Source organism: Pan paniscus, chromosome 15, assembly GCF_029289425.2.
Source record: "Pan paniscus chromosome 15, NHGRI_mPanPan1-v2.0_pri, whole genome shotgun sequence".
NCBI classification, from domain to species: domain Eukaryota; kingdom Metazoa; phylum Chordata; class Mammalia; order Primates; family Hominidae; genus Pan; species Pan paniscus.
Window position 1 is genome coordinate 36,939,811 of NC_073264.2, and position 17,568 is coordinate 36,957,378.

The 17,568-nt window shown below is 35.5% G+C and overlaps 1 protein-coding gene across 7 annotated transcripts in view; it reads right to left on the reverse strand.

The window, feature by feature from the left end:
- The window catches only part of RALGAPA1 (Ral GTPase activating protein catalytic subunit alpha 1), a 270,749-nt gene that overhangs the window by 87,035 nt on the left and 166,146 nt on the right, over positions 1–17,568 (reverse strand). For all 7 annotated transcript variants that reach the window (XM_055097476.2, XM_034937441.3, XM_034937450.3 and 4 more), the window contains 3 exons: positions 9,710–9,844; positions 8,817–9,000; positions 1,326–2,187 (listed from right to left, as the gene is read on the reverse strand). In XM_055097476.2, the coding sequence (XP_054953451.1) occupies positions 1,326–2,187; positions 8,817–9,000; positions 9,710–9,844 (1,181 nt within the window). The remainder of the gene's footprint in view (positions 1–1,325; positions 2,188–8,816; positions 9,001–9,709; positions 9,845–17,568) is intronic.

Consider the following 17,568-nt stretch of genomic DNA (forward strand, 5'->3'; position numbering starts at 1 on the left):
GTGAGAAAGTTGTATCTCATGAGAAATAAAATATTAACAGAATCTATATCATTATCAAGTAAGCAAGTGTAATCCAGATGGAATTTTCTTTCTTCCTTGTTTTATAATTTTTAGACTACAAAGCAGTGAATAATTTTACCAAATCCCTTCCATGGGTGCTAAATATGTACAAATTATTTTCATAAAATCAATGCTTGCTGAAGTAAAATACAGCTTCTCATCTTTAATTTTTCCCAAGGGACAACATACGGACCATTCTACAGCAAAAGAGAGTAGAATGCATTTATACCATAACTGACATAACTGAGTGGCAATTACCTATATTTGGTCATACCATATGGCAAACTGTTCCTGAGATATAACATTTCCTATAAGGCAGAGGATATTCTCTTCTAATAAACGGCTTTCCTATATTCCTTATTCCCTTCTAATAAGAGGCTTTCCTATAAGGCAGAGGATATTCCCTTCTAATAAGCGGAAGAGTTTTAAATCAAGTAAGAGTATAAACACTAAGCAAACAAGCAGATCTCTATTTCAATGCTTGACATACATTTGAATTACTTTAAGATTTGTTCATTCACTGATATCTGAGCTTCCCCTCCTACCATAAATTGACAGAGACAATACATTACCCCTCCTTCCACTACCTACAGGGTTTCATGACATAGGAATTAAAACCTAAATGTATATTAATAATGCTTTACATTAGTGTACAATGCCAGTGTTTTATATACATTATCTGATTTAATTCTTCCCAGTATGTGAGGTGGGTACTACTCTCAATTTGCAGACTGTAGCCTGAGGCTCAAAAGTTAAGTAACTTTAAGCTAGGTCTTCTGATTTAAGCCCATTGTTCTTTTCATTTAGCTCCTACCTAACTTACTTGAATACTTCATGAGTTTATTGTAAGTTTTTAATAAGGTTTTGTAACATGCATCAGAAAACAAAATAATTTTTAAAACTTCAGATTCTTTTTTTGATTTGATCTTGAATCTTGAGTTAATTTCCCTGATTCAAACCGGAAATAATCATATTGCAGTTTCTAAAAAAAAATTATTAGGCTTACATGAAGGTTGAAAAATGAGCTATAATTTCTAAGTCAAATAGTTCTAGTAGTTATTTTGAAAATATTGATAATTTGCTGGATTATTTTATTCCCCTGAATCCCAATATAACTCAGTGGTCTCAAAAAAAAAATCTGCAAAAAAATGAGTCAAAGAACTAATTGGTAGATAAAATTTAGTGAGGAAAAGAACAGAAAATAAAATGCTTTATCAGAAGAACACCGAAAAAAAAAAAAGAAAAAATTTCTCCCTTATGCTTACCGTTTGTCCCAGGAATTCATTCCCAATATACTAAGAAGCAATCTGCAATAATAAAATGCTGACTGAGGTTTTTGAGGTATTGGTTCATCTTGTTCCACAGCTTTCATGTTTAAGTCATTAAAGTGCTTCTCAACAAATTCTTTTTCTTCTGTATGTTGCTTAAGGATAGCATTAATAACATCATTTTCTTGTTTTTCAGAAATGCACACAGGTTGTGGAGCAGGAATATTAAGTGAGATTCCAGTTCTCTGTAAGCATTCAGGACTAGTAACACCCAAATACTGCAAGAGCTCATCAAGAACATCTTCTTCATCTCTTATTGTATCCCAAGTTGGTACAGTTTCTCTAAATCTTTTAAACTGGAGAGAAAGTCCATCTTTTACTGTTATATCTTCTAAGCATTCATTAGATGTCGGAGGCTCTTCTGGCTTCTCTTGGTGAGACAATGAAAGCATGAAAGATGTAGGTTCTGACAAGCCACTTACAGGAGGTGGGCCATACAGTATAGCAGAATCCCATGAATATTTTCCAGAGAGATCACGTACTATGATTCTGACATTTGAATTGGCTGATGCAAGGCCAGCAGATAAACCTCCTCCAGGCATATTCTCTTCTGATCTGATCTGGATACAGGACACTAAGGTTGTATTATTTAACACAAAGAACTGGATATTTGGACTCTCAAAGAGTTCAGGAGAAAGTTCAGTACTTTCACTGTAATGATTGTCGTGATTTTCACACACCTGACTTGTTAGCATAGCAGGACCACCGCTCATTGGATAATGGCCCAGGTGATTTACCAGATGTGTAATAACAGTGCGGGCTGCTATAGAGATTAATCCATGCTGCATTTGAGTTTTCACTGGAAATAAAAAATATAAATGAATGGGAATATTGCTGCTTCCTAGGGAATCATATGACAATGAAATATTAGACAACAAATAGGGATTTTATCACATTGTTAATATTTCCAGTTTAGATTCCATATTACAGTAATGATGGCAAAAAAGGAGGAAAACCATTCTTTGATGAAGTTTTGTTTATAAGGAAGACCTTTCTGAAATTTTTGCTAATGGGTCCATAATTTAAACCAAGGCCTTTATATATAGATCACTTTGAAGAATCAGAAGTATTATAAATCAATCGTGAAATCCCTAATGCACATTAAAAAGCCAAAGACGGCCAGGTGCTGTAACACATCTGTAATCTCAGCACTTTGGGAGGCTGAGGCGGGAGGATCGCTTGAGACCAGTCTGGGCAACATAGGGAGACTATGTCTCTATAAATAAAAATAATAATAGTAATACTAAAACTAGCCCAGCGTGGTGGCCGCTGCACTCCAGCCCGGGTGTCAGAGCAAGACCATGTCTCCCACAACAACAAAACAAAACAAAACAAAAAACAAAAACAAAAACACAATGAAATCTGTTCAACTGATAAGTTTCTTATCTCCATTAATAGATTCCAGATTCAGATACAGTTTGTAGATGCCTTAAATGTCATTTAAATCTGGCTTTTACAGATAATGTAAAAATGTTTGAGAAAAGGTGACATTCCAAGTAAACTCCGGGAATCAGAATAAATTTAAACAGCAAGTCAGTATAGCTAGTACCTGTATGCAAAAGAGATTTTATTTTAAAAGCAAGAATATTTGCTGGATCTACTTATATTTTTCTAAGGTATTCTTCAGGTCAATGTGGTACAGTCTAGCAGTCAGTTGTATGCAAGAAATATTTTTTTCCCTCAAGTACAATACGGAGGAAAACAGGTAAGAAGCATATTCATACGAGTAACTAAAAAAATCATAGGAAACAGTCAAAAGAGAAAACTCAAAGAATATAGTAGTTTAAGAGGCCTGGAAAGGCAAGATGCCCAATGTCAGAATCTGAAGGAGGAGGAAAAGGGAGGGGAGGGGGAGAAGGAAGACAGGGAACACAGAGACAGTAACGGGGTAAAGGAGAAAGGAGACAGACAATTTGTCAAAGCCAACTAGTTAAAGACCGCCATTCTAAGGAGGGCTAAAGACTGTGATTCTGAGGGGTGTTGATGTGGAAGCCAGTTTGGGATTGAGTGGTGTCAGGAAGTAGGGACAACTAGCTGACTGTTATCTTAATGCGTTTCATCTAAGAGGTAGGAGGAGAGTTGTTTTTGGTAAAGAAGCATTAGTCATTCATGTTAGGATGTTTAGGGTGTGTGTGTGTGTGTGTGTGTGTGTGTGTGTTTAAAACATTCTTGTCTCTACTTAATTTTAGACATAATTATAGAGTGATTGTGTTTCTGTATTATTCTACCACAGTAACAGAGTGATCTTGTCTTGAGTATTTATATTCTCTGACAGTTAATTAGTTGGGAACACTAGGGCCTGTCAGAACAACTAAGGATTTGTCAGAATAAATACAAATTTATTTATTTATTTATTTTTTTGAGATGGAGTCTCGCTCTGTCTCCCAGGCTGGAGTGCAGTGGCGCAATCTTGGCTCACTGCAACCTCCACCTCCCGTGTTCAAGCGACTCTCCTGCCTCAGCCTCCCAAACAGCTGGGGACTACAGGCGCGCACCGCCACGCCCAGCTATTGTATTTTTAGTAGAGACTGCGTTTCACCATATTGGCCAGGCTGGTCTTGAACTCTTGACCTCGTGATCCACCCACCTCGGCCTCCCAAAGTGTTGGGATTACAGGCGTGAGCCACTGTGCTGAGCCAAATACAGATTTAAGAATGTTCTGATTTACATACATGCCCAATTTTATGTGTTTAGTTTGATGACTTTTGGTAATTATATATAATTGTGTAACCACCAACAAAATCAATATAAAAAATTCCCTCATCAAAAAAGAATATTTTATTTATTTATTCAATAAACCTAACTTTAAAAAAAAAGGGAGACTAGTTTGTGCACTGATGGTATAATCACTTTAACAGAGGCAAGAGAAAAGAATAGTGTTACATTTTCAAGGCTTTAGCCTTCAAGATTCAGAACCAATACCACTGGGTATAGGCAAACCAACCAACCAGCTGCTATGCCATTGATGTTAATACCATCTTCTCCAATTCCAAAAAAGAATAGTTTCCTTTGGGCTTTGGTTGATTTTAAAATGTTGCTGAGTATCAAAATTTTAATTTCCCATTATCAGCCAAGTTATGTCTACATACATGTAAATATAAACATTTCTTAGCTTATTTACTGGTTTTTTTTTTTGGGACATAGTCTCACTGTGTCACCCAGGCTGGAGTGCAGTGGCACGATCTTGGCTCACTGCAGCCTCTGCCTCCCGAGTTCAAGCAATTCTCCTGCCTCAGCTTCCCAAATAGCTGGTATTACAAGCATGTGCCACCACGCCTGGCTAATTTTTACATTAGAGAAGAGGCTTCACCATGTTGGTCAGGCTGGTCTTGAACTCTTGACCCCAAGTGATCCACCAGCCAGGGCATCCCAAAGTGCTGGGATTACAGGTGTGAGCGACTGCACCCACCCAACATTTCTTAGTTTAAAAGTTCCAATTAATGGCTGGGTGTGGTGGCTCACACTTGTAATCCCAGCACTTTGGGAAGCTGAGGCGGGCCAATCACCTGAGGTCAGTAGTTCAAGACCAGCCTGGCCAACATGGCGAAACCATGTCTCTACCAAAAAATACAAAAATTAGCTGGGTGTGGTGGTGCCCATCTGTAGTCCCAGCTACTCAGGAGGCTGAGGCAGGAGAATCACTTGAACCTGGCAGGCGGAGGTTGCAGTGAACTGAGATTGCGCCACTGCACTTCAGCCTGGGTAACAAGAGTGAGGCTCTGTCTTAAAAAAATAAAAAAGAAAATAAATAAATAAAAGTTCCAATTATATTGAAATTTTTAAAAATTATTTTTATAATTACTAATAACCAGCCATTCAATACTAGATTAATAACACTAAATGATTAACTTTAATTCAATCCTTCATTTTTAAGAATGTAAGGAAAGTAAAAAGTATTTTGAGCTATATGACAAGAAATAGGTAGCTTGAATCTAGTGTTTGCTTTCCCTTCCCTAATTATAACCTAGAATATAATAAATGTTCACACTATAAGGGGATAATCTGGCTGGTATTCCTCATTTTGCACATGAGGACAAATGGGTTCGCAAAGTTAAGTGATTTGCCTGCCATAGGAGATGTCTTTTGCTTCCCAGCTCAGTGTTATTTCCCTCTTTACCACAGCTCTAATTTCTATACTTTTTTCTCTTTTGTTAAACTGTCTTTTTCTTTATGAGATATGGAAACAATGAATTCAAAATTTATTTTTCTCTCTGTATAAGAACTTCAAAAAAGTATTACTTAGCATAAATTACTAAATAAAAAGCAAAGATCAATGGAAAAAAATCAAGACTAAACCGAATTTTAAATGGTAACAAAAATTAAAATTAGTTATTTTAAAATTTTTGATATAGAAAAAGATTTTTCTATTCTTCACTCTCCCTTTTGAGTGACATACTTAAATAGATGACTCATTCTAAGCATTAAATCCTCTTTGCATAACATAGAAGTTTACACTCTGAAGAAGGGAAAGAGTATAATTGAAAAGAAACAACCATAGAAAAGAGAAGAATCCCTGGCTTTGGCTTGCTCTGTGATCCATGATCACAAATACATAAGATTCCTTAAACTCTATTTTTCTGTAAGAACTGCATACTTACTTGTAAAGATGAGTTAAAAACTTTTACATACAAAACTGGATATAATAGAAACAATAAAAAATCATTCAATTTAAAGAGCATTATAAGTAACATAGGTCTTATGAGTTTCTTTTTCAAACCTACTTATAAATAAACTCCAAGAATGAGCCAGGTCTTTCCCTAAAACATAAACCTCGAAGCCCAGGTACCAGAGCATCCCATATGTCTTCTTCCCAAAGGTAGAGACAATGAGAATGCAGTTTAAATGAGCTTGTTCACAAGTCTGTCATAATTACTCACATTGAAAACACGTAAAGAAAAAATTTAAATCTCAGATGTAGGTAAAGCATTTTCTGCCCTAAGTTGCTTCTCTAAATTCAGGATATATGTCTATATATAAAAGGATAAAAATCTCTCAAATTGTTTATTGGGCAATAAATTTATTTATACTTATTTTTGAGCTATAAACTATAGAACATACATATCTCTCTTCTACTTATCTAATAAGATACAAAGAAGACATGAAATTCTCTAGTTTAGATATTTAAAATAAAATTCTAAAATAACCAGTCTTGTGAGAAAATGTAAAATGGAGATATCGATGCTTCTAAGGCTTTGTGTAACTAGCATTCATTTAAATAACTCTATTCAGGGTTGTCTCTTCAGATTGTCAGATTAAACAAATCCTACAGCATTTGCAGCAAACCCATAATTACAGATTATTATGGCGTACAAAAGCAGCAAGACATAAAAAGCTGCTGCAATTCATTGCACTGTAATAGAACATGCAGAGGAAGTTAATTTTGGCAAATGCTTTAAATATTAGCTTTGCATAATAAGTATAGGTGAAACTATAATTAGGACAGAATGAATCCTTTGGAGCCTCCTTTCACTCTGACCAGGCAAATGATGACTTTTTGCTAATAAGACTACTGCCATTTGACAAAAAGCCAACTTCACTACCTTGCTTTATTCTTTAGTAAATTTAATAATTACAGCTACTCCTGCCAATAGTTCTCAAATCAGACTTGTTCAATCCAGTACTGAGCTTATTAGGGACACTCAATGTTTAGAATTCTTTGGCCAAAAAAGTACTTGAAGATGATGAAACATGCCTTAGACAAGGGCACAATGATCACTCATTTTCACCACATTAAAAAACACCCAGAGCATGTAGTCACTACAGACCAGAGAATCATGTGCTGTTAGCTCACAGCTGTTCCTAAAAGGTTCTGCATTTATCTGGTCCTTAAAACCTTTGAGGAAGTCCAAAGGGAACAACTTGATACGTTTAGAGAAGGGTACTGCACAGAGTATTTGACATCAATATTAAGCTAATCTATTTACATCTTTTCCTTTGCTTCTTTTACAGTGACTGATATTGGCACAGTAAATTTTGTACAAAATCTAAAATTAAAACTTCCTTTGACATAAGCAAACTCTATTGCTTTGTTCAAGAAACATACTATATTGTCTTGAATAAAAACTGCCATTTTATACCTTAAATGTGCAAAGGTCAACTATTATTTTCACATAACCATATTTTTAAGTAAAATAAACATGGTATCTTATTACGTCAAATCTAAAAATATAATTTTAAATTGCTTATATAAATTTTGTCTAATTTTTTTTTGCTTTATACTGCTTGTTATACCTCTTTTATATTTGAGAAACAATTTAAATCTTAAATTCCTATTTCAATAGTGTATTTATGTTCTAGACAACCTATCTGTACCTTCTGGGTTAACTGGCCAAATCAATCTAATATACCAGGAGTCAGTACACTTTTTCTATGAAGGGCCAAATAATAAATACTTTTGGTTTTGTGAGCCACGCAATCTCTACTGTTACTCAATACTGCTGTTGTTATACAAAAGTAGCCATAATGACAATATGGATGTATCACAATAAAACTATAAAAACAGGCGGTAGGCATGGGCCATAATTTACCAACTCCTATAAAATACTATTATCAAAAGTGCTCTTAATATAAATTGTATCCTCTATCTCCCTTTCTTAAAACCTTCAGCAATTGCTGGGTTCCTCTAGTTTACCTCTATATCTTATATATACTTCTATTGTTACGCTCCTATTACATTATAATGTTATTTGCTTCTATTACATCTTTCTCTTCTATCAGAGAGAGAATGCTCTGAATGCAGAAACGTGGCTTAAAAATGTTACTGAGTTAACTATGTACTAAGTAAGGATTGTACAAAGGGCTTTACATATATTATCTTACTTAGTACTTAAAAAAACCTTAGAGGAAACTAATATTATTTGCATTTTACAAATAAGAAAACAGATACTAAGCAATTGAGAGTCAAAATTCAGGTCAGACTCCAAAGCTAAATTTTTTATTCTATATAAATTCCATTATATATAAAATATCAAAAAGAACTTCTAAGAATAATTTAGCCAGAAGTACATGTTGAGTATCCCTAATCTGAAAATCTGAAATCCAAAAATTTTGAGTGTTGGCATGATGCTCAAAGGAAATGCTCATTGGAGCATTTCAGATTTTGGATTTTCAGATTAGGGATGCTCAACTGGTAAGTATAATGCAAATATTCCAAAAGGTGAAAAAATCCAAAATCTTTAACACTTCTGGTCCCATGCATTTCAGATAAGGAATACTGAATTTGCATAAAAGGAATGTCAACATATAATATTAGTAATTGTGCATGTGAAGTTATTTCTTTAATTAATAATGAACTTGTGCTATACATACATGGTTAAACAACTACAAAGTAAGACATACTCTCCTTCTCCAATATTTCCACCCATGGCCTCAAGTTATACCTTGAGAGAACCCAAGCAACAATATTGTCCTGAACAGAATTCATGTTACCTTCTGTTACTGGCTGGAGTTTAGAAGATCGTTCTGAGTCAGGAGAGTGCAGAGGCTCAGGCTCTTTCAGACTTTCCAAATGCATAAAAGGATCATAATCTACAGATGCCAAATCAGAGAGGCTCATGGGAAAATACCTTGGATTGCTAAAACACTGAGCTCCATAAACACACCCATGTAAAACCTGAAAATACAGGGGAAAACACCCAGTTTTACTTAAAAAATAAATAAATAAATAAATAAAAGTTAAAGGAGGATAAAAATCAACTGGTAACACAAGAGCCTGGCAAAGATTTTAAATATTTTAAAACATCAGGCCTGGCACAGTGGCTCATGCCTGTAATCCCAGCAGGGATTACAGGGAGGCCGAGCTAGGTGGATCACTTGAGATCAGGAGTTCCAGACCAGCCTGGCAACATGGCGAAACGCTGTGTCTACTAAAAATACAAAAATTAGCCAGGTGTGGTGGTGGGCGCCTGTTATCCCAGCTACTCAGGAGACTGAGGCAAGAGAATTGCTTGAATCCAGGAGACGGAGGTTGCAGTGAGCCGAGATTGAGCCACTGCACTCCAGCCTGGGTAACAGGAGTGAAACTCCGTTACAATAAAAGAAAAAAAAAATCAAGGTAAAATTCAATACCTCTTACAAAGAATGAATAAAATTAAATTATACTCATATGTAACAATGATCTAATTCCTCTCAAAATTTTGCAATCAAACAACGGTGTCTTGTAGGAAGCACTTTTAAATTACCCTTAGGCACTGTAAGCTAAATATGTGTTCTTAGAAATTTTCTAGCTCTAAAAGAATAAAAATGTTATACTGAGAAATGTTATTTCTCTAGGTTTTAAAAACTCTTGGTTACCAAATAAATAATAAAGCAAGGAAGTTTACCTTATAAATGCAATTGAGAACAGATTTTTCTGTTTTATCGCTTTCTGCTCCCGTAGCATGAAATGGTTGGAGCAGTGTCTTTAGAGGTAAGGCCATGATCCAGTCCAGAAGGCAGAGAAGTAAAGATACTACCAACTGTAACAACAATAGAATCATTATAATTGTACATTCATAAAACATATGCTTCTTAAAAATTCATTTTCTTACTCTTGAGTTTCCAAAATTTGTTTCTGGAATCATCAACCCTAAGTTCCACTATTAATATTTACCCAGATCTAACTGATTTTAAGATATTGTGTATGAACATTATTGTGGGTTTCTCTTTCATATGTCAGGGCAAGCATAATGAAACAGTAAGCATAATAAAAACAGAAATGTTAAAATTAATATAAAAACAGCAAGCTTAAAAGACAACACATATCAATTAACTATACTTTTTCCATTGCACAAGGAATGGAACACAAATGGAAGTCCATATATATTATAATCACTTCCACTTTCCTTTTCTAACTTAACAACATCTCACTGAATAGCCTGCCAGTAAGACTACCTTAAGTACTTTTTGAAATTGTTACTCATTTTACTAAATGAATCCACTGAACACGCTTTTTTGTTTTTGTTTTTTTTCAAAGAGAGGGAGTCTTGCTATATTGACCAGGTTGGCCTTGAACTCTTGGGCTCAGGCAATATTCCAGCCTCAGACTTCCAAATAGCTGGGACTACAAGGTGCACACCATCATGCCTGGATGGACACTTTTAAACTAATGAATGCTATAAACAGGACACTTTTTATACAAAATGTAGAATACAATAGCAGAATTCATTGTATTAAAGAATCACAAATAGTGCCATGAAACTGACAATGAAATAGCAACAAGAGACCTGCTAATCTTTAAAAACGAACTCTCCAACTCAAGTAATTCTGGTCTACATCTCCCAACATATCTTCCAAAAAATAAGTAAAATAAGGAACAATAAGAAGGCCCAATAAAACCTCACAAAACAACAGCTTCCATATTATCAGAAGACAAAGAACATCCAAACTTCAAATTATCTATTTTTTTAATTTTTATTTTTGAGACAGTCTTGCTCTGTTACCCAGGCTGGAGTGCAGTGGCATGATCTCAGCTCATTGCAACCTTCACTTCCTGGTTTCAAGTGATTCTTGCGCCTCAGCCACCTAAGTAACTGGGATTACAGGCATGTGCCACTGTGCCCGGCTAAGTTTTGTATTTTTAGGAGAGACGAGGTTTTGCCACGTTGGCCAGGCTGGTCTTGAACTCCTAGCCTCAAGTGATCTGTCTGCCTTGGCCTCTCAAAGTGCTCAGATTACAGGCATGAGCCACTGCACCGAGCCTCGAATTATCTCTAAGTAGAAAAATATGCAGCAAATCCCAGCATCTTTCTCCCATTCTCCCACTGCAGGTTTTCATGAAAAGCAAGGGTAGTTTGGGAAAAACTGTGAAAGAGAGAAGATGGGAACTTGCTGTGAATCTAAGACTGATCTAAAACCATGCCAGAAAGAAAAAGTCCACCTTAAGTGTGAGAATATTAAAAAAGTATACTGGTAGATCAGAGTAGTGAGTAAAAAGAAAGGATGTAGAAGTACACATAGGAAAGGTAATGCTTAGGGGGAGAAGACAAACAAACCCAGACTGCGAAGACTATGATAAATACCTAACTCTTCAATGCCCACACACCAATGAACATCAACAAACATCAAGACCATCCAGGAAAACATGACCTCACCAAATGAATTAAATAAGGCACCAATGACCAATCCCAGAGAGACAGAGATGTCACCTGACAGAGAATTCAAAACAGCTGTTTTGAAGAAGCTCAATGAAATTCAAGATAACACAGAGAAGAAATTCAGAATCCTATGAGATAAATTTAACAAAGAGATTGAAATAACTAAAAAGAAGCAAGTAGAAATTCTGGAGCTGAAACATGCAACTAGTATACTGAAGAATGCATCAGAGTTCTTTTAATGGCAGAACGGATAATGCAGAAAAAAGAATTGGTGAGGCTGAAGACAAGCTATTTGAAAATACACAGTCAGAGGAGACAAAAGAAAAAAGAATAAAAAAGAATAAAACACACCTATAAGAACTAGAAAAGAGCATCAAAAGGGTAAATCTAGAGTTATTGGCTTTAAAGAGGAGATAGATTGGGATATAAAGTTTATTAAGAGGGATAAAAACATAGAACTTCCCAAACCCAGAGAAAGATATGAACACTCAAGTACAAGTAGGTTATAGAACACTAAGCAGATTTTATCCAAATATGACTACCTTAAGACATTTAATAATCAAACTCTCAAAGGTCAAGGATAAAAGGATTATAAAAGCAGCAAGATAAAAGAAACAAATAACATACAATGGAGCTCCAATACATTTGGAAGCAGACTTCTCAGTAGAAATCTTACAGGCCAGGAGAGAATGGCATGACATATTTAAAGTGCTAAAGGAAAAAAAAACTTATTCTAAAATAATATATCCAGTGAAAATATCCTTCGAACATGGAGAATACAGACTTTCCCAGACAAACAAAAGCTGAGGGATTTCATCAACACCAAATCTGTCCCACAAGAAATGCTAAAGGGATTTCTTCAGTCTGAAAGAAAAGAATGTTAATGAGCAGTAAGAAATTATCTGAAGGTCCAAAACTCACTGGTGATAGTAAGTAAACAGAAAACCACAGAATACTATAACGCTGTAATTGTGGTGTGTAAACTACTCATATTGAAGTAGAAAGATGAAAAGATGTACCAATCAAAAATAATAACAACAACAACTTTTCAAGACATGGACAGTACAATAAGATATAAATAGAAAGAATAAAAAGTTAAAAAGCAGGGGGATGAAGTTAATATGTAGAGTTGTTATTAATTTTCTTTTTGCTTGTTGTTTATGCAGTCAGTGTCAAGTTGTCATTAGTTTAAAATAATGGGTTATAAGATATTACTTGCAAGCCTTATGGTAACCTCCAATATAAACACATACAATGGATACAAAAAAAATAAAAAGCAAGAAACAAAACCATAATACCAGAGAAAATCACCTTCACTAAAAGGAAAACAGGAAGGAAGGAAAGAAGGATGAGAAGCCTGAAAAACAACAAGAAAATAAATAACAAAGTGGAAGGAGTAAGTACCTACTTATCAATAATACCACTGAGGCTGGGCATGGCGGCTCACACCTGTAATCCCAACACTCTGGGAGGCTGAGGTAAGCAGATCACCTGAGGTCACGAGTTTGAGACCAGCCTGGCCTGCATGGTGAAATCCTATCTCTACTAAAAAACCAAAAAATTAGCTGGGTGTGGTGGTGTGTGCTTGTAGTCCCAGCTAGTCGGAAGGCTGAGGCAGGTGAATCGTTTGAACCCAGGAGGTAGAGGTTGCAGTGAGCTGAGATTGCACCGCTGCACTCCAGCCTGGGTGACAGAGCAAGACTCTGTCTCAAAAAGAAAGAAAGAAAAAAAAAAGAATAAAAAATAAAAACCACTGAATGTAAATAGACTAAACTCAATCAAAAGAGACAGTGGCTGAACAGATTTAAAAAATAAAACCCAACGATCTGTTGCCTACAAGAAACATACTTTGCCTATAAAGACACACATATAGTGAAAATAAAGGGATGAAGATGTTCTATGCAAATGGAAACCAAAAAAAGCAGAAGTAGTTACACTTGCATCAGACAAAATAGATTTCAAGGCAAAAAAGGTCATTATGTGATGATAAAGGGATTAATTCAGCAAGAGGATAAAACAATTATAAATATATATGCACTCAACACTGGAGCACCTTGATATATAAAGCAAATATTATTAGAGCTAAAGAGAGAGATATATGCCAATACAATAATAGCTGAAGACTTAAACACCACACTTTCAGCACTGGACATTTCATCCAGACAGAAAATCAACAGAGACATTGGACTCAATGTGCAGTATAGACCAAATGGACCTAATAGATATTTACAGAACATTTCATCCAATGGCTGTGGAATGCACATTTTTCTCCTCAGCATCTGTAACATTCTAAAGGACAGACCATATGTTAGGCCAAAAAATAAGTCTTAACATATTTTTAAAAATTGAAATAATATTAAGTATCTTCTCTGACCCCAATGGAATAAAACTAGAAATAAAAAATAAGAGGAATTTTGGAAACTATACAAACACTTAGGAATTAAACAATATTGGCCGGGTGCGGTGGCTCGTGCCTGTAATCCCAGCACTTTCGGAGGCCGAGGTGGGCGGATCATGAGGTCAGGAGATTGAGACCATCCTGGCTAAGACGATGAAACCCCGTCTCTACTAAAAATACAAAAAATTAGTCGGGCGCGGTGGCGGGCACCTGTAGTCCCAGCTACTTGGGAGGCTGAGGCAGGAGAATGGTGTGAACCTGGGAGGCAGAGCTTGCAGTGAGTCAAGATTGCACCACTGCAGTCCAGCCTGGGTGAGAGGCTGAGACTCTGTCTCAAAAGAAAAAAAAAAAAAAGAAATTAAACAATATCTTCCTGAATGATCTGTGGGTCAATGAAAAGATTAAGAAAAAAACTGAAAGTTTCTGGAAACAAATGATAATGGAAACACAACATACCCAAACCTATAGGATACAGTGAAAGCAGTACTAAGAGGGAAGTTTATAGCTATAAGCACCTACATCAAAAAAGCAGAAAAACGTCAAAAAAATAACCTAACAATGCAACTTAAAGAACCAGAAAAGCAAGAGCAAACCAAACCCAAAGTAAGCAGAATAAAAATAATAAAGATCAGCGCAGAAATGAATAAAACTGAAATGGCAAAAATACAAAGATCAATGAAATGAAAAATTGGCACATGAAACAAAAAATTGATTTTTTAAAAAAGATAAAATTGACAAACCTTTGGCCACTAAGAAAAAAAGAAACAAGACTCAAATAAAATCAGAAATGAAAGAGGAGACATTAAAAACCGATACAGCAGAAATTAAAAGATCAACAGAACGGCTACTATGAACAACTATATGCCAATAAACTGGAAAACCTAGAAGAAATGGATAAACTCCTAGACACATACAATCTATTAAGATTTAATCATGAAGAAATGCAAAACCTGAATAGACCAGTAACATATAACAAGAATAAAGCTGTAATAAAAAGTCTGTCACCAAAGAAAGGCCCAGGACCCAATGGCTTCATTGCTAAATTCTACCAAACATTTAAAGAACTAATACCAATCCTTCTGAAACTATTCTGAAAAACAGAGGAGGAAGTATTTCCAAACTCATTCTATGAGGCCAATATTACCCTGATATCAAAACAAAAGACATCAACAAAAAGAAAACTACAGGCCAATATTCCTGATGAACATTGATGCAAAAATCCTCGACAAAATACTAGCAAACCAAATTCAACAATACATTAGAAATATCACTCATCATGACCAAGGGAGATTTATCCCAGGGATTCAAGGATGATTCAACATACACAAATCAATCAATGTGATACATTTTGTCAACAAAATAAAGGACAAAAACCTTTGTGATAATCTCAGTTGCTGCTGAAAAAGCATCTGATAAAATTCAACATCCCTTCATGATGAACACCTCCTCCCCTCCCCCCACAAAAAAACTGGGAAGGAACACACCTCAACATAATAAAAGCCATATAGGACAGACCCACAGCTAGTATCATTCTGAATGCAGATAAACTGAAATCCTTTTCTCTAAGATCTAGAACAAGACAAAGGTGTCCACTTCCACCACTATCATTTGACACAGTACTGGAGGTCCTAGCTAGAGCAAGCAGACAAGAGAGAGAAATAAAGGGTATGCAAATTGGAAAGGAAGACATCAAATTATCCTTGTTTGCAGATGATATGATCTCATATTTGGAAAGACCTAAAGACTCTATCAAATAACTATTAGAACTGATAAACAACGTCAAATTCAGTAAAGTTGCAGGATACAAAATCAACATACAAAAATTAGTAGCATTTCTATGTGCCAACAGTGAACAATCTGAAAAAGAAATCAAGAAAGTAATGCCATTTACAATAGCTACAAATGAAATTAAATAGTTCGGAATTAATCTAAGAAGTGAAAGATTTCTACAATAAAAACTGTAAAACACTGATGAAAGAAATTGAAAAAGACACGAAACAATGGAAAGCTATTCCATGTTCATGTATTGAAAGAATCATTATTTTCAATAATCATGTCCATACTACCCAAATCAATCTATAGGTTCAATGCAATCCCTATCAAAATGCCAATGACATTCTTTATAGAAACAGAACAAACAATCCTAAAATTTATATGCAACAATAAAAGACCCAAAACAGTCAAAGCTGTCCTGAGCAAAATGAACAAAACTGGAAGAATCACATTATCTGATTTCAAATAATACTACAGAGCCATAATTATCAAAACAGTATGGAACTGGCATAAAAACTGACACATAGACCAATGGAACAGTATAGAGAACCCAGAAACAAATTGTACATCTACAGTGAAGTCATTTTAAACAAAGGTAAATAATATACATTATGGAAAGGACAGTCTCTTCAATATATGGTGCTGAGATAACTGGTTATCCACATGCAGAGGAACAAAACTAGACCCCTAACTCTTGCCATATATAAAAATCAAATCAAAAAGCATTAGAGACTTAAATCTAAGACCTCAAATTATGAAACTACTACAAGAAAACACTGAGGAAACTCTTGAGGGCATTGGACTGGGCAGATTTCTGGAGTAATACCCTACAAGCACAGGCAACCAAAACAAAAATGAACAAGTAGGATCACATAAAGTTAAAAAGATTCTGCACGGCAAAGTAAATGGTCAACAAAGTGAAGAGACAACCCACAGAAGGGGAGAAAATATTTACAAAGTATCCATCTGACAAGGGATTAATAACCAGAATATACAAGGAACTCAAACAACACTACAGAAAAAATTCTAACAATTTGATTTAAAATGGGCTGAAGATCTGAACAGACATTTCTCAAAAGAAGACATAAAAAAGGAAAAGACGTTAATATGTTCATATGACTATATGAAAACAAGTTCATATGAACACATATGAACTTATGAAAAGATGCTCAACATCATCAGAGAAATGCAAATCAAAACTACTAAATACAATGAGATATCATCTCACCTCAGTTAAAATGGGTTTTATCCCACAATGAGATACCATCTCACACCAGTTAGAATGGTGATCATTAAAAAGTCAGGAAACAACAGGTGCTGGAGAGGATGTGGAGAAACAGGAACACTTTTTTACACTGTTGGAGTGTAAACTAGTTCAACCATTGTGGAAGACAGTGTGGCAATTCCTCAAGGATCTAGAACTAGAAATACCATTTGACCCAGCCATCTAATTACTGGGTATATACCCAAAGGATTATAAGTCATGCTGCTATAAGGACACATGCACGTGTATGTTTACTGTGGCACTATTCACGATAGCAAAGACTTGGAACCAACTCAAATGTCCATCAATGATAGACTAGATTAAGAAAATGTGGCACATATACACCATGGAATACTATGCAGCCATAAAAAGGATGAGTTCATGTCCTTTGTAGGGACATGGATAAAGGTGGAAACCATCATTCTGAGCAAACTGTCACAAGGACAGAAAACCAAACACCGCAAGTTCTCATTCATAGGTGGGAATTGAACAATGAGAACACTTGGACACAGGATGGGAAACATCACACACCAGGGCCTTTCGAGGGGTGGGGGGAGGCGGGAGGGATAGCATTAGGAAATATACCTAATGTAAATGACGAGTTAATGGGTGCAGCACACTAACATGGCACATGTATACATATGTAACAAACCTGCACATTGTGCATATGTA